The sequence below is a fragment of the Ascidiella aspersa genome, chromosome 4, assembly GCF_963924565.1.
Source record: "Ascidiella aspersa chromosome 4, kaAscAspe10.2, whole genome shotgun sequence".
Lineage (NCBI taxonomy): Eukaryota > Metazoa > Chordata > Ascidiacea > Phlebobranchia > Ascidiidae > Ascidiella > Ascidiella aspersa.
In genome coordinates, this window is record NC_139450.1 from 22917642 (window position 1) to 22935845 (window position 18204).

The following is an 18204-nucleotide window of genomic DNA, read 5'->3' on the forward strand; positions in this document are numbered from 1 at the left end:
AAAGTAATTATAAAGACGTTTTTAAAGTGCAAAAATCCGAGGCCCACCTGATTTACAATTGTTATAAAGTTGTAATAACACAAAATCTCATTTAACATATGTTGTGCGGCCCACAGAGACCTTTCTAAGTTTGGTTTTAGCCCGCGACTACTACACAAAGGTTACCGACCCTTGTGTAAGGATTTGAATAACCTATCCAATGTTAGGATTAACTCTGCATAGAGTTTTGCTTATTTCAGCAACCTTATTTGGCCAAAAACAACTACAGTAACTTAAAAATTGAGAAGTGTCATGAAAGAACCACAACTGACCGCAGCAGACAACGCTATGGTTTTATTGCGACGTGACCTCGGCGCTTTTTCGGAAGCATGTGCGGTTGCTCTCGCCTTTTCGGGAAAAAGCAAGATGTGTAGACAATAGACATGGTAGCGTCTTTCAGCGATATTCATCATACCGGGTCAAACTAGGAAACCGGCCCACTGTACAGGCTAACCTTATTACTTTTTCGTGCTTTCAAAAGGTCTGTTTTTCGCGTTATTTTGCATGAGTTAGTTTATTCGGCCAGCCGATGTTAATTTTACCTGAATTATGACGTCACGCAATGGTATACCTTTGTGACGTCATATCTGAAAAAATTTCATGGCCCTCCCCAAACTGAAATCCTAGATCCGCGCCTGGCCCACAATTTCCATAAAAAACCTTCTTTACTTACGTACGCTAACAGGAGATGAGATACTTTGTTAGTGACATAATTATGCTTTATGCTAACTTTCTCCGCTGCTCTATAGTTTGAAACTAGCCTTTTTTATAATTCAATACTGTTCTAACCACCTTCGTCTATTGTGGTTGGCTCGCGAGTTAGTCACTTGCTGAAGACGGAATCAAGGATTTGTTTGATGATGCAATCAACAGGAATATTAGTGGAGAGGCGTTTGACGTGGCTACCATATGTTTACCTGAAAATAACTTTTTTGAATAAGTGAAGTAAAAGCAAACGTGTCGTCTGCAAGTTTATAAGTTGACGAAGTGATTGTTAAGTGATTGCTGACGCAGATAAAATTCAAAAACATGTGGCAGAAGCTTCCAATGGATGCTAGTTTTGGCCTCAACGGCAATGAAGATTTGTGGATCTTATAGTAGTCCATACATGCTGGGAGTGCAAGCAGCTAGTGGATGTATTAATATATAGGAGTCTTTCTTCGCTGAGGGCAAACTTTCTTTAGGTAGCGCAGGCAGGGCCGGATTAAGGATATTGTAGGCCTAAGGCTATTTACCAGGAAAGGGCCTAATTTTACAAACGAAGCTATACAAAATGTAGTAAAAATACATACATGAAAAATTGAAATTATTTACTGCAAAATAACACAAATATAATATAAACATGTAGGCTAATAAATGTAATTATGTGTCATAGACTCATAGTGTAGGGAAGATGTGGGACCAGTGGGTCACTTTTGACGTTTTTACATCTGCAGGTTTTATTTGAGTCGTAAACTTGGATTTAGAGGTCGTAACGTGAAGTTTAATCTACCCTTCAACATACGACAGCATTTAACTCAAAATGTAAGAAGAGAAAAGTTCAATGAATGCACCTATACTTTCTAATTATTTAACAAATCAGTCATTTAAAATTAAACTAACTTAGTTAGTCATTGCAAAGCTTGTTTTTGGACTCCGCCGAGGTATTTTTTGTGTTCGACTCTTTTGTCAATTCATTCGCCGAGATGATTCCTAGATTTTTATTTTAATAATGCGTTACTATTATTTGCCAAATACGCTGTGCATAACCTATAGCTGAATATTGGCCTGCAAGTTGACCTTAAGTAACCCCGTAGCATACCTTGCGCGTTTCACGATGGAATGTTCATTTGCAAACTCTTTAAGGAAATTGGGAATTATCTGCACCGGGAATTACAAATTAGTTGCTTGCCCAACAGCATTTGACGGAAACTTAAAGATTAGGCGAAGGTTATCGTCAAGTAATTGGCTGCCCGAAAAAACGCTGACGCCGCACCACATGGCTACATAAAACAGCACAGTAATTGTTTTGCCACAGCGAAAGGCCTTTATCCAATCTTGCCACTCGCAAACGTACGATTAGGCGTAAAATTTTGCGATAAAACGTAATAAAAGGATACAATATTCTACTTTTAACATCCCTACTTAGTAAATCAAACAACGTGTCAGAAAAATGTGTTACAAAACGCTACAAGAAAGGTCATAATTAAAATCACAAATTTCAGTTAACAGGCAAATTTTATAAATAAAGAAACTTCTCTATTTGGGTTTCGCAAACTACGACCTACCTAGAGAGTTATGCCCGTGGCTCCCCAATGACCTCTAAAACAAATTCTATTCGATGACATAATTTTACTTTTTTGCTTCAAAAATCGTTTTATTCTTTTAAATCTTCAAATATCTATTTTCAATGGAAAGAGGGAAAAAGCTCCTGAGTAACTGGTCCCTATGATGGCCCCGCATCTCCCCTATTACAATGTAACCTATATTTAAAATAACATTTTCCTTATCATACTTTGGTTAAGACGCGTTTTGCTTTTAGCGTTGGCGTCTGGCATACAACGCTAGGGTCGTCCAGTTGTAGGCTTGCCATTTTTTAGAAACCTAAATGCGGGACGGATATTAAAAACTACAAATAAACTTAATGTAGACCTAATAAAAAACAATTTAATGCAAATAATTGTAGTGTTTACAAACTATACAGTATTACTTGATTTCTATGTAAACAGTGTATGTAACCTAAAGTAATGTTCTGTATTGTGAATAAAATGAGTCGTGTAAATACTTTCTACAATTAAAGTAGGATGCGGTACTCGTGAAAGCAGCGACAATATTAGGCCGTACATGTTGGCAAAGGCGCTGTGTCCATAACAAATTCGTATTCCCCGGACCAAATCATTCTCAAGCATAAGTTAAACAAAATATAAGATTCCATCAAGCTGGCCTCTTAAAACTATTACATATTCTGTTACTTTGTGTCATTTGCTTGAGCCGCGTATTATTGCCGATGATTTAAAAAAAAAATAATTTACCATTTCACTGTAAATGAAGTAATGTTACGGATAGCGTATTATCCTGGCTTGAATGCTAACTGGTGTGTAAAGTAGTAAACATTTTGATTTTTCTAAATAAAACTTTTTAATAAACGTTCTAAACGTTAATTGTTATACGGCATATATGTTGATGGTCCCTTGACTATATTGTTTTGCTTATTGTGCCTGAAATGGGTTAACTATAAATGATGATTCCCCACAAATGGAGTCACATTCTTTAGCCTGTGTGGAAGCAGCATTTAATCGGATGGTGTGTTATAAATTATCGCATTTATCTGCGTGACTGTGAAATATCTAATTGTTCGTCTTCGCAAACTAAAATTTCTGCATTTTGTTGAAACAAAATTACAAATAATGCGTACTTATTTGAAATGACTATATACCCAACGGCTAAGCACGTCAAACATCTTTTATGTAACGAAAACCAGTGATATATATCGATAGAGAACCACTCACTAACGTAAAACCTTAAGTTGTATAGCAGCCATTTGTTCGCATTGCGTGATATTCAGCAAATACGTAATCCTGGTACCACACTGTGTCCAACGTAAGTAAGATCTCGTTTGAAACTGAAAATTGGTTACTATTAAAACAGCGGCATTAAATGCGAAATTTTGCGAACCCTACCTAAATTTTAAGCGGTAACAGACATCAAGAAGTTTTTAAACATATAAGTTTTAAGTTGAAAACATTAAAACTTATTTCTATTAAGGCAATCAGTATGTTATGACTTCAATTGATTTTTAATGCTGAAAACCCGCGACATTTATCGATTCAGAATTACTAACAAACGTTAAACTTTAAGTTGTAACAGCAATTGTTTAGACTTGCGTAATATTCAAGCAAATAATACCAGAACCAAACTGCGTCAACGTGAAAAAAAAAATCAATCGTTGAAAATAAAAATTGCTTAACGGTGACCGGTTGGGGACGGCGATCGCTTACCTTCCTCAAAAAGATATCTCCAGCACCCGCCGGATAATATCCATTTAAATTAGCCCCAGAAAAATATTCCTTAACACCCGCTGAAAAATAATTAATTTAAGTTAAAAAAAAATTTGCTTGGCAGCTTGGTGAACATACATTGAAATAGTTCTTACACGTTACTTGCGATAGATTTAATAATTTCGACTTCAAAACGATACCAGATATCACTTCACAAAAAGCAGTAGAAACGACTGCCCATTTTTTAATTTATTTGCTCGGCCTGTGTAGCATACATACCAGATACCGATTATAATTTTTTTGTGGTAGAAAAAATCTTAGACCTGACCGGAAAATAGCTGGTAACAGCGTGGGAGCAGTACTCAAAAATGCTACATGATCCACCGAGCGCGTAACGCCCCGTGAAAGGCGAAAGAAAAACGTTAGGGGAGACCGGGGCGTGTTGACACAATTTTGACATATTATCTAATCATCTTTCGAATGAATGAAAAAAAACCTTCGCCGTATGAAAATAACCTACAATCCTTTAGCAATAAGTTGCAGCAGGTTCTATAAAAATATCTTGTCCACAGCAAAAGTTATGACCTTTCAAAAAAGATGAAAAAAGTATAACAATTTGCCCCGTGAACGGGTCGGTTCTAACACTGGATGGGGCGAACTGTAACAAACAAAAACAACCGCATAAACAAATTGATAATAATCCATTTTTATTGTTATACTTCAACGAAATGTCAAATCTAAATGTACCGGTAACAGAAAGTATTCGCCTACGATAGACTAATAGGGCTTCTACGAAGCTGTAGGTCTCAGGCCGGGTGTTACCGGATGTTGCAAAAGGACAGGATTACACCTATTAAACAAAATTCGATTACTGTTAAGTTCAATTATTGCCTACAGCTTAAACTGCAGGCTTGGTTGGGTCCGAATTATTAAACTAGCTTAAACGAAATCGTTGGTTCTTGGTGCTGACATAACTTGAACAACTCGAAGGCAAACGAAAAAAAAGCAAAAATAATACGTTCTCTAAACGTAACGTTAGCTTACTGCAGGTTAGATAGTGCGCAGCATGCGCATACACATGAGGCAGCATCGCAAGGTACTGTTACCATAGTAATCCAGCAAATTAATTTTCATCATCCGAGTCGTGGGCCCACAATTAAGTGACGTACAACATATTGAATCCAGTCCTCGTTTGTTTCAGAATTTTTGGAAATGCTCCCTATATACCAAAGTATAGTAATTCTCTTCGTCGTCCAAGGCATCAGTTAGCGTGGCTCGTTTGTCATGGGATGTTTACATTTATTTTATTTATTTTTTTTTTGTATTTATTTTTATTTTTTTGACTTTTTGGGCAGAATTATTTGTCTTTTAACTTTAGCAGGCACCTGTCTCTCCGCTTCTTCCATTGCTTTCTTGACTGGCGTATCCGGTAAAATTTCTGCTTGCATCTTTTTCGTTTGGATCCAACTATTTGTCTTGGTGGTGCTTTTGGCAATGGACGAAGTTTTTTTTTTTTATGAGGCTAGCATGAAGCAGAAGTTGATGGAGTTTGACCTAAGAATTACGAACCCGAAGACAGAAGAGCAGGTGGCAGACCTTGACGCATTCCATCACACGACGAAAAATCTGCGAGTGGAGACAACTAAAGATGTCTTATTGAGAGCTATGGGCAAATTGCCACATATAACGGCATCTAGTTTGGAGATAAACACACCGACGCGGTGTTTGTGAAAACTCGTAGCCCTTGACTCCTTGTGCACTTTGCAATTGATAGCGTTATATTTCATTTGATTTACCCATGCAGTAAATCTTGCGGGATGACTGCACTTATTTTCTTCTATTTCTTCTAGCTTCTGTTTTGCTTTGCAAAATCTAGACAATGTGACATGGCAAATAGAATATTCTTTTGCTACTGATCGAATAGATTTTCTTGGTTTTTCACATCGTTGGCAGCTCTTGCTAGTTCTTGCACAGGTGTAGTACCTCTGTTAATGTTTCGTTTGAAGTTTCTCACCATAGCTGAATATATTTATAACTTTGGTACATTATACAGTTTCGCTCGGGGTCAGTTGTAACACCTTTAAAATGTTAAAACCAACGCCGTCAATTTTGTTACAACCGACCCAGGCCCATGTCAGTCAATAATTACATTCGTTCACCGCTTGCCTAGTCAAGTGACTAGTTCATAAAGTAATAAGCAATAATTAATTCTAAATAAGATTGTATGCTTTTTCAAATTTCTAAGTTAAATGGTTGAACAATACAATAAAGTTACTTTCTTGTCTGAAATATATGCTTTTGTTCACAACTTGGTTTGTGCTTCAGGTAGCCTGCTCAAACTTTAAATGGCGAAAATGAACCGAAAGGCGCATGCGCTATGTTAATCACGTGATTCCAGTTGGTCCGTTGGTGGTGCAATTTAGAGTGTTACAATCAGGGAGTCGAACCGAAACCGAACCGAAACTTTATGAACCGGTTTGGGGTCAATTTTTTCCGAACAATAACCGAACCTGAACCGTTTTTTGTAAGATTTCAAGGATCTGAACCGGAACTTAACCGAAAAATTTGATAAAACCTGAACAGTTTTTTGTAAGATTTTAAGGATCTGAACCGAATAATTTGATAAAACCTGAACCATAACCGAACCCGAACCTGTAAACAAAAGCGGTTCACTCCAGCATGACGTCACAACTTGTATTTTGCAGAGTCAAATTACGAAATTTTATGAAAAAAATATGAATATTAATTGAATAAAACGTGGATTTTTTATTTTTCCGACATTTTAATAAATTTTCAATACGTCACACAACTTAGATTAAATGACTTACAATTCAAAGATTATTCTCTACATTTATTGACCCGCATTTTTAGATTTAACGCAACTTGATTTTCGAAAAAAAAAACCTTGAACCCGAACCTGAAAAGTCAAACGGTTCGACTCCCTGGTTACAACTGACTCGTGTTACTTTACGCCCCGGTCTCCCTATGTCTGTTTCATCCATAATTTCGCATAAAGTTTAGCATTACCTTGTGGTTACGTTTGCAGCAATGGATGGATATTGTTGTGGATTTGCGTTGGTCAAAGCAACCTGTTTACGTAACGTACATCTTTGACTTAAGATGACCTAAAATGCAGAAAACGCAAAAGTCTTATTTCCTTTGGTTTATAAGACTTTTAACATGTGCTAAGAGGCGCAAGTATTTCTGCAATCTGTTTTCTGCAATAAAAGAGAGATCTGATTAACTTACGTGGGTTGTGACTTTCTGGCCGCACTGCACTGCAAGACTCAAGAACCCCGCACGTTAAACTGTCATTTTCAATAACCCTGCACGTTAAACTGTCATTTTCAATTTCAAGGGGTCTAGTTTAGGGGTGTACAATCTTCTAGCTATTGGAGGGCGCATTAAGTCTTTATTTTTTAATTCATTACAACCTTAGGTCGAAACAATAATAAAAAGGACACAGGTAATTTATTGGCAACTATCGCATTAGTAGTTATTCTACATCAACATGAAGCATCCGGTTTTCATTTCTAAACGTCTAGTTTCTGTTTGTTGGACTCAATAACGTCCCTATTTTTCTAATTCCTGCGTTGCCTTAAACTTCATTTTATTTGCGCCTCTGTTTACATTAGTTTCTATGCTGCAAAAGCACTAACTTTTCGTTTCCTCTGTCAATAGTTTTAAGAATATAACTTTCTCAAAGAAGTTATGTTAGGTACATTTCACATATAAGTATCATAGTTGTGACAAAAATCGCGTGGGAAACAACAACATACGATACTCGGGTTAAACATGCTACCACAAAAATAGGTAGCGCTGGCTGGATTGTGGCCGGCGGACCATTTGTGCACGTCTCTGGCTTAGTTTATGGTGGCCAGTTTTGTTTTCAGCTTTTTTCTACCCAACAATTTACTGTGGTAATTTAATTGGGTGGAACCTAACAATTAAGATTCTATTTTCACATTTCGAATTCCCTTTTCTAAATTGTCTTCCGCATATGTAACATGTGGTGACGAAGTGTCAACTTCTGGCACCAGATCTTTCATTGTTTCGTTTGCTGCTTGGGTATCAGCAAAAGGTTCGGAACTTGAGTTCTTTAGACGAAAAGGCAGATACAGTGGCTTAGGTTTGGGAAGCTGTAAAATATAAAATAAACAATACAGTTGGTATTTCGTGACCCGTAAAACTATACATGTTTTATATTTAAAAAATATGTTTTAGGGCTTTATAACACCGCAAATAACGTGCGTGGGAATTGCATCTTGTTAATACATTATATTTTTCTAACAGTGTTAAATAAACCCAGAAAAAAAAAAGAAAAAAAGTTGTTACTTTAGAAAGAATCGTTACTGCTCTAGTGTACTTCTATAGTTTTGGAAACCGCTGTTCTAGAGATATCACCACGGACTCCAGTAATAAGACCGAGTTAAGAACAACATCAACGTCGGAATAAAACACAGTTCGGAATAAGACCAAAATAAGACTTAATACGGGAACACACATTAAGACCTAAAAAGCAACAATACCTAAAGCAGAAAAATCTATAAAACCATAGTGTTAGGACCAACGTCATAATAATGCCAAATACGCAGTAATATCAAGTACAGCTTAAGATCAAAATCGTCTGAATAAGACCTAAATCTGTCGGAATAAGACCTAATTTCATCGGAATAAGGCCTAAATACACCGGAATAAGGCCTAGATTCATCGGAACTAGCCCTAAATTCATCGGAATAAGTCCTAAATTCATCGGAATAAGGCCTAAATTTATCGGAATAAGGCCTAAATTCAACGGAATAAGGCCTAAATTCATCGGTATAAGGCCTAAATTTTTTGGAATAAGGCCTATATTCATTCGAAGAAGGGCAAAATAACGCTCGAACCTGTGGGTAGAGGGTACGAGACGATCGGGGGCCATCGGTCTGGCATCGGCCGTTATGGTGACTACGTTTGGACGCCCTAGTCTGACCGGCGCCGTCAGGGCGCCGCTGTTTTGGCACCAGATTTTTGGTCCTGTTTGGGGTTGTTGGTGGGTAATGGGTGGGGTTAGAAAATGGGTTAGTGGTGAAATTATTAGGGGAGTTAGTGATGCACTTAGGGGAGTTAGTGATGCACTTAGGGGTGGGGTTTGGGGTTAGTTAAAGTGTTGTTTAGGCCTGATTTTGACTTTTTACGTCTTATTTCGACGGATTTAGGACTTATTCCGATTTAGACCGTACTAATACCATTAGGTATTAGTCCTATTTTGGCCATATTCCGAAGTGTGTTTTATTCTGACGTTGGTGTTGTTCTCATCTCGGTCTTATGGCTTGAGTCCACTAATACCTAATAGTCAGAATACCGTCTAAAAAGGAATAAAATCCGTCGGAATACGACCTATATAGGTCAGAATCAGGCCTAAACAACCCTTACTAACCCCAACTAACTAACCCCAAACCCCACCCCTAAGTGCATCACTAACTTCCCTAATAATCCTAAACCATTTCATAATCCCAACCATTACTCACCAACAACCCAAAACAAGACCAAAAATCCTGTGCTAAAAACAGCGAAGCCCTAACGGCACTGGTCAAGTGGTCAAACTAGAGTGTCCAAACCAAGACAGCCGATGCCTGACCGACGGCCCCCGATCGTCCCATACCCTCTACCTACAGTTCTGGGAACTATTTTAGACATTTAGGCCTTTCCGATGAATTTATGCTTATTCAGACAATTTTGATCTTATTCTTTACTGCATATACTGCTGAAATTTCAAGAAATAACCTCGCTTCAGTATTACCCAGATGATCTGGAAATCACTCCCGAAAAGTTGATTTATCTTTTGCCCTGATAAAAGAACGCCATTTTAACGACGAAAGTAGCAAAGGAGCCCTAGTGTATAAAATTATTATTGAAAATAAGTTCATGTTCGCGTTTTCTAACTTATCTGTTGTATTAAGGATGCATCTTTGTCTGATGATTACTAATTATCCAGGCGAACGCTCATTTTCAGTCTTCGTAAGAATACTGAACCAAATGCGTTCGTCTATGGACCATAATAGGTTGCATTCCTTAGCTCTACTCAAGATTTTAGAAAAAAATAGACAGCTATAAAGTTTTAACAGCTTTGCTTTATCTGAACTCAAGCTAGAACACATGTTAAATGAATCTGTTTGATAAGTGAATCAAAAATCTTATTTCATGTTAATTCTGGTTGGAACAATAAACATAATACAAACGACCAATAGGCCTCTGAATGCCCTACAGCCCCAGGTCCATGAAACCTTAATCCGGTCCTGAATAAACCACACCACTTAGAAACATAACCTAAAATTGAAGACTATTTTTTTAAAGTCTCATTTAGTGTTTGAATCTTGCCCTTTATCAATAGAGTTCATCACAAACTCCACTACTACTCACTATTCCAAAATAAAGATACTTTACAGCTAAAACACTTGCTTTAACTATATATATATATATATGTGAAGTTAGTTTCCTGCCTATATAGCCTTTAAGACATGCTTATTATGTTCTGTTTGGAAATGTGCTTGGTTACTTAATATTTATGTTTTTAATAAAGCTTCTAAAACACAAGAGAATATAGTGTAGACAAATTTTTGTTTAAAAAGTATTGTTTTTGGATATTTTAGTCAATAAAAAGTTGCCCTGGTTATAAGATACTATTATATACATCAATCATATGCAGTAGACCAATTATTTTTTATGTCAGTTTTAAAATAAATCTCAAACCTCCTCTAAAAGTTTTGTAAGGTCCCGTTTCATGGCATATGCATCTTCCCCATCAGCATAATACTTTGCTTCAACTTCACTCTGTTCAAATTTCAGAGTATCAGCATAAAGCCGCAAAGCAGCACGATTGCTAACACGGACATGAAGGGAAACATACCTAGGGACAACAATTTAAGATTTAAATTATTTTACTCCGACACAAAATATGATGTTTAAATTTCTCACTTGGCATTGAAGCACTCCACCATCGCTCTTGATGCATGGTCCATCAGTTTTCTTGCTAAACCTAGTCGCCGGTGAGATCTTTTTACAGCCTGAATAATATAAAAGAGTAGTATTACAAAAAACCTAGCTGTAGGTTAATGAAACATTATGTGCATTGCTCAGTAACATATCTTATGATACAAAAACTTTTTGTTTGAAAGTTTATTGAGTAAAAGCTAAGCAACACAATAGTTTTTTTAACAAAATAGTTTACTACAAACAAATTAAAATATTTGTTTATATACGCGTCAGAGGAACAGTGATTGACAAGCAAAAACCTGCTGCCAATGGATTTGGATTCCATAAAGTTACACCCTTTTATAGTTTTACTACAATATGTGAATTATTGGCCATTTATGATTACTTAGTTTATAAAAGAATTTCACCATCAATTTGTTTTGTATATGGCAGCATTGATATCAGGTTAAATATTATAAAACAATAGTGACTTGTGAGTTTATGAATCATATACCAGGGAAGTTATGTGTCCATGTGTAGCCTCATCTGGATCCTCCTCCATTTTTGCCAATACATATCCCACGATGTTTCCTTTGCTATCCTCTGCAATGTAAGATAGCTGTGGCCATGACAACCCATGGTAAAAATAGTATTTCATTTGATAATTTTCTGGCAGGCAGAGAAGATTGCAGTGTTGCATGTTCATCAAATCAGCAGGCTATATTGAATAAAAATAGTATTTAATTTGCGAACCAACATTTCTCCTTTTATCTAATTTAAACAATAATAAGGCATTGATCAGAAACATATAATTAAATGTCAACCACTATATCGTAGCCATCTTTAAAAATTTAATAGGGCTAGGGCTATAGTTCAGATTGTTATAAATCTATTTTATATTACTGCTAATATAGTTACATAATTATACACAAAAATTATTGGGTTACTGTGTCACCACGGGTAACGTTAGAAAAAACACCCATATTTTTACACAAGCATGTTTTTTTAATACAGAAAGAAAGTAAAAAAAACCATCACTTACCTGTGCATTTCGCACATTCATCTTGAATGTTCGCAGGCAGTTTAAAAAAACTAATATTTTTACTGTAAAGTCTGCTTGTTAATAAGAATGAAAAATATAGCTTAAATAATGGTGGTTGTCTTTAGACCTACTGGACTCAATCTGTTGCTCTTTGACAAATTATGTTAAAATCCAAAGGCGAATTATAGCATAAATCGCAAATGTGCCCGTAAGCACATTGCACATGGTAAAAAATCCTACGCATTCAGTTGCCATGTAAACATTTGAGGCATACTATACAAGAACTAGAAGTAATTGCAGCACAATTAAAGACAGACTGTTAGATACAAGCGAGTGCTGATTGGTATTTTTTAATTGCATATCAAACCGGCTTTTCAAGACCCATTATTGAAAATGTGCGAGCGACTATGCTAGTTAACATGATAACCAAAAAGTCTTTGTTAGAGGGCGAGTAATGCAAAATAAATTTGCTAACGAAAAACATTTTGTGGTTGTCACTTTATTTCAGCCTGCTAACGTCACATTTCATGGCAGACCTAGCGACACAGAACTGCAACTTTATGAGCCGGTTTTGTGGGCAAATGTTTTCACTGTAACCAAGCTTTTTATTTTTCAGTGGGTAACACTAATTTACGGAATGATGAATTGTCGGAATGGCCGGAACGCTCACTAATTTACGGAATGGCCGGAATGGAATAAATAGGGCCGAAACTGATTTGATGAATGGTAGGAAAAGAATAACTGTCGGAATAAAATGAACGAAGCTGTTAGGGTTAGGAATGAACTGTCGGAATAAAATGAACGAAGCTGTTAGGGTTAGGGTTAGGAATGAACTGTCGGAATGAGATGAACAACCCTAACCCCAACCCTAACAGCTTCGTTAATTCTATTCCGACAGTTCATTCTGTTCCTACAGCTTCGTTCATTTCATTCCGACAGTTCATTCTGCTCCTTCAGCGTCATTCATTCCATTCCGTCAGTTCATTCTATTCCGACAGTTCATTCTGTTCCTACAGATTCGTTCATTTCATTCCAACAGTTCATTCCATTCCGACCATTCATCAAATTAATTTCGGCCCTATTCATTCCATTCCGACAATTCCGTAAATTAGTGAGCGTTCCGACCATTCATCATTCCGTAAATTAGTGTTACCCTTTTTCAGATATTTCAATAATTCACTGCTTCTTTTTTAAGACGTGGCAACACCTTGATTAAATACGAGTTACAATTGAATAATTTTTCTCTGCATTTAATAACCCACATCTTTAGGTGTAACGCATCTCATATTGTATCCGAACTCGAACTTTACAAACCGGTTGAATAATTTCGGTCGAACATCTGTCTTTTCTCTGACATCATGAGAATTATGGGTATTCACCTAACTGGCGAATTTTACAAAAGTTGCGAGTCGCAAGTAAAAATTCCCAAACAAAATTAAAACAGCTACAAGATAAAAAAAAGTTGTAAAGTAAGTCCAAAGAGTGATGAGACAAACTCTAATGCAATTCTCTTCTTCATGGATGTCGGAAGCTGATAATAAGCCTTAATGATGTTTTTGACCAGACCCTTCCTTGTATTTTTCATTTGCGCGTTTCGAATACTCAGGTCTCAGATGCCACTGATCTCATGAAATTAGACCAGAAGCTACACAGCAGCACAAAGAAATACAAAGGCAAAATAAACATATTTATGACGAAAAAAAAAATTATACCACAATACTAAGAATTGCCTATACATTATAAATTAAAAAAAAAATGCTGTGTAGCTTCTGGTTGAAATTAGGGGGCTTGGACCAAATGTTGAGCCAGGGTATTTTCTAAATTAGTAGTTCAATTCAGTGGTTTTATTCATACTTGAGGTTATATTTTAGAAAACCAACCAAAACTCAACTTTAAAAAAAAATTTTTTAGGTGTGTGTATAGTATTGTGTATGCAAATTTCTTTCACCTTTCATGTGCGCATCCAATCACCTCGATGCTTTGCTTTTCATGTATTTTAGGTCATGATAAGCCGGAAAAGTTTCACAGTAGTTACTGAAAAGCATTTTCATTTATCGTACCAATATGCGATTGAAGAATCAATTTACTAAACACTGATTAAATTTATCGCAAATTGTTTATGATCTGGTCTTTGTATGAAACACTATTAACTTATATGATTGATAGATCGTGTTGTTTTTGTTTTCTCAAGTTTTACGTTTTATAAATTATTTTATGTTTTGAATCACACATTTTGTGTGCTACTCTGATGACTTCCAGTGGTATTATTGAAGGAACTACTTGGCTGCGTCAGCTTTTAGTGGACATTCAACTTGAACAGTTTTACTTAAAACTCCGAGATGAACTCCAGGTTGGTATTTCTTCCTTTTTGGCCTATTTAACTTGACAAAAATTTGCAATCTATGCTTTCATAACTGTACAACCTACCAGTACCATTTTTGAAGCCGCTATAAACATTTTATACAAACATGGTTAATATATTTCTATTAGCTCTTTGTGCAAGTTCTTGACTAAAAGTGCTCAATATTTAGTTAGTAAAAAATCTAGTTTAGTTAGCTTTTTACTAGTACTCCAAATTTGGATTTGTTCCATGAAAATTAGTTTGGTTTATGATCTTTTTTAATGAACATTTTTGTGAAAACAATTATATTTGTATTTAATTCATGCAAATGTAAATAAGTTAGTATATTTGTGAAAGAATAGGTTCACAAGAAGTTGTGCAATATATTGTGCATTTCATTTTTTGTAAAATCCAAATGAAATTATTTTATATTATTTTTGAGTTGGTAAAATCACTTGTGTGGCCACTTTTGTTAGCTCTTGTGACTTAACACATCTATTTTGATTTTGTGTGTGTTTTGTCTAGACTGTATAGTAATATTAAATTTAGGAATTTCTTTGTACATGCAAATGTTCCTTCTACACTGCAAAACTCTAAGAAAATGTCAAAAACCAATTGAATTGGCAATATGTTGTTCTAGTTCTATTTCGTTGTTAATTGATATTTTAATAGTTTGTATTTAATTCTAGTATATGACCTTTTATAGAGCATCACATAACTGAAAACATCATCCTATGTTTCATATAAATCTTTATCCTAATGCACACATTGCATTTTAAGGAGGCTTACGTTTGGTACTTGTTCATTGTTTGTGTCATATGAGAGACAGTCAGATACCAAATTTATATAGGCATTTCTTTCTGGTGTTGCTACCTGGCAATGGGAGTTGTTTAGAAAATTGAATATTAACAACTGTATATCTAAACTTTCTAAAAGAAAAAAATCTGTCTGAATAACATGCTGACTAATTCTTGTCATTAAAACAATTTTTATTGTGTTGCTTAAAAAAATCTCTCACATTTTATAAACTTTTAAGGTCACAAGACTTTCTCATTTTGACTATGTAAAAGGTGAAGATTTGGACAAGATTGGACTTGGCAAACCAGCTCAGAGAAGGTTATGGGACTCTGTAAAGAAGGCTAAAGCTGCACAGAAAAAATCATGGTTCAACAGAAAGGTAAGTTTTAATGTTCCATATAAAATTGTGCTCATTTTCTTTGTAGAATGGTCCAGCATCAGAGCCAGTAAACATATATATTCAATGGATCTGGTTTCAGCTTTGGAGCCATCAAACACATGTACAGTGTTCCCGATAAGCGCATTGTTTTTGCGCATTTGCGCACTTTTTTTCACGGAAGTGCGCAAGCAAAAAAAAAAAATTAAAAGTTGTTTTTTTTACTTCAATTCGACCCCCAGTCGTCTCCTAAAGCCCAGATTATCACTATTTTGCAAAGATTAGTACATATAATACCTTATGTTCCCCAATTGCCCAAATTAGTTTTATTCGAGCTACCTACAACGAAAAAAGTGCCCAAATTGTTTTATCTGAGCTACGTACAGAACAAAAAGTGCCCAAATTAGTTTTCTTCGAGCTACGTACGGGGAACAAAAAAGTGCCCAAATTAGTTTTATTCGAGCTACATACGACTAAAAAAGTGCCCTAATTAGTTTTATTTGAGCTACGAACGTAGGCTACAACGAAAAAAGTGCCCAAATTGGTTTTATCCGAGCTACGCACGGAACAAAAAGTGCCCAAATTAGTTTTATCTGAGCTACGTACAGAACAAAAAAGTGTTCAAATTAGTTTGCTTTAAGCTATATGTGGAAAAAAGTTGTTCTTAACTATGGGAGGCGCTCCCCCCTAAATAGAGCGCCGGCAAATTCTTAGGGCGTCGCAAGTACTGCTATAAATATTTTCTATTATGTGCAGTAATTTTTATGGTTACATGTTACGTCTGGTGTGATTTCTGCCTATATTCGGTGTCTTATGCGTTACTTTGAAATTACATGCATGTGTAGTTTCACCCGATCCGTCAGGAATTATTGCAGTTCTAAGTTGTTTTTAACGCTTAAAACAGGGGTCAGCAACCTACGGCCCGTGGGCCAGATCCCCCAATATAATATATAAGGCCTGCCGCCTCTGTGACAAACTATTCACGAGTCCATTTCAAATACTTTTTGACTATTTTAACTACGTGAATGCATAAAATTTTCGCGCTTTGCGTCCGATTTGTTAAGTTTTGATGCTGTCTTTTGAACTCGATCAGTGCCTCGTTACCGTTGCGCCGTGGAAGGCTGGCAAGTGCGTCGAGGACAAACGGAAAACGTATTAACAAATATTGGACATATATTTTTTAACATTTTTTTTATTTTTGGCAAAGTAATAAAAACTTGAAATTTAAAAGAAATGCCAGTATACCAAAAAATAGCGCTCGCTTTGCTCGCCTTCTACTTCAAGGTTAATAAACACTCCAACTAGATAAACTATTAAGGTTATCGCGTTTCTTTAAAGTAGTTTTATTACACTTTTCATTAGTAGTATGGATGACGACATGTGGACTTGAATGAAAACCAAACAACTGCGTCCTTAATTAAACACTTTTTAAGTGCCAAAAAAGATCCAAGTCCCGTCTGATTCACAGTGTTGTTCTAACAATTTAATAACACATTTTCTCATTTCGTGCGGCCCGCATAGACCTTGCTGGGTTTGGTTTTGGCCCGCGACTAAAAAAAAGATGCCGACCCCTGGCTTAAAAGGTTAGGACTTCCCGAAGATAAAACTTTTACGCTCATTGTTTTGGTAAAACAGTGTACAATGCAAATTATAATATACCCCCAAAAAGCAAAGTTGCGTGTTGTGTCAACTAAAGGAGTAGGTTAAATGTATGTCAATATAAACAGGAAATACGCGAAGGCGAAATTTAAAAAAAATTAAAGTTATAACCCGTTTAAAACTTAAAAATGCTTACTGATAAAACCGCTGCACTACGTGCGATAATTATCTTGACTATTAGGCGGTTACACGCTTAAATAAGTCCAAGCGAAATCACGTCTCAAGCGAGTGCAGCTCTCCAAATAAAGAGACATGTCTGGGAGAAATGAATTGAGATTATTGCGACACCTCTCATGCTCTCCCGCGCATATTGCTCCTCTCCATTTCAACAAATACATCCATTCGATGGACAAAGCAAGCAAAAAATAATTATAAAAAACAGGGTAAATTAACAAACTAAAATTAGTGAAGACCAAAAAAAAAGAAAGGTCTGCCGCTTATCCCATTTGGGCACTTTTTTTGTTGGAAATTTTGGGCCCTTTGCGCACTTATTTTCGGCTTGTGCGCAAAATTTTGGGCACCTGCGCACATGGTAAAAAATTAGAGGGAACACTGCACATGTATCTTGGATGTGACTCCGGCTCCAGCTACAGCTAAAGAGCAATTAAAACATTTCCAATAGCTGGGCGGCTTTTTAGCTTTAATTTTTTTAAAAGTTGCTTCCAAAAATCATTAATAAAATTGTTTCTATAAAAACAATACTTTACACTCCAGCCCTGGCTTCACAAAATTAAAATGGCTTAAGCTCTAGCTCCAATTCCACAAAAATTATAAAAACGACTCTAGCTTTAGCTCCAGCTCCACCAATATTGTAAAAATAGTTTCAAATTGTAAAAAAAATAGTTTTTGTTCTAAATATCTGGTAACAGTATCCGAATGTGTCAAGTATCTGACACCGTAGTGTTAATTTCTACTACAATCAAATGACAGTTGGAATTTACTAGTTTAAAGAGTGTATAGTTACTATAACACCTACATGAATTAAACCTAACAAATTGCTGAGTTGTATTTTCATGTT

The 18204-nt window shown here is 35.9% G+C and overlaps 2 protein-coding genes across 3 annotated transcripts in view; one reads left to right on the top strand and one right to left on the bottom strand.

Annotated features, from left to right (window-relative positions):
* Positions 1-7397: 7397 nt before the first annotated feature.
* On the bottom strand, positions 7398-12083 carry LOC146148717 (N-alpha-acetyltransferase daf-31-like). Its single transcript, XM_083386792.1, has 5 exons — positions 12013-12083; positions 11485-11688; positions 10974-11062; positions 10749-10905; positions 7398-8155 (listed from the first exon to the last, which is right to left on the bottom strand). The coding sequence occupies exons 1-5, from the start codon at positions 12031-12033 to the stop codon at positions 7964-7966; spliced, it is 663 nt and encodes a 220-aa protein (XP_083242918.1). The 5' UTR covers positions 12034-12083; the 3' UTR covers positions 7398-7963.
* A 2132-nt stretch (positions 12084-14215) lies between these two features.
* The window catches only part of LOC146148718 (activated CDC42 kinase 1-like), a 43199-nt gene continuing 39210 nt past the window's right edge, over positions 14216-18204 (top strand). For both annotated transcript variants that reach the window (XM_083388423.1, XM_083388424.1), the window contains exons 1-2: positions 14216-14362; positions 15390-15530. In XM_083388423.1, the coding sequence (XP_083244549.1) occupies positions 14261-14362; positions 15390-15530 (243 nt within the window). In that variant the 5' untranslated portion in view covers positions 14216-14260. The remainder of the gene's footprint in view (positions 14363-15389; positions 15531-18204) is intronic.

Excerpts from the sequence above, each read along its gene's own strand:
- LOC146148717 (XM_083386792.1), bottom strand. The coding sequence starts at position 12,033 with ATGAATGTGCGAAATGCACAG. Across the intron at positions 11,063-11,484 it reads ATGGACACATAACTTCCCTG|GCTGTAAAAAGATCTCACCG; the intron begins GTATATGATTCA and ends TATATTATTCAG. Across the intron at positions 8,156-10,748 it reads TTACAAAACTTTTAGAGGAG|CTTCCCAAACCTAAGCCACT; the intron begins GTTTGAGATTTA and ends TATATTTTACAG.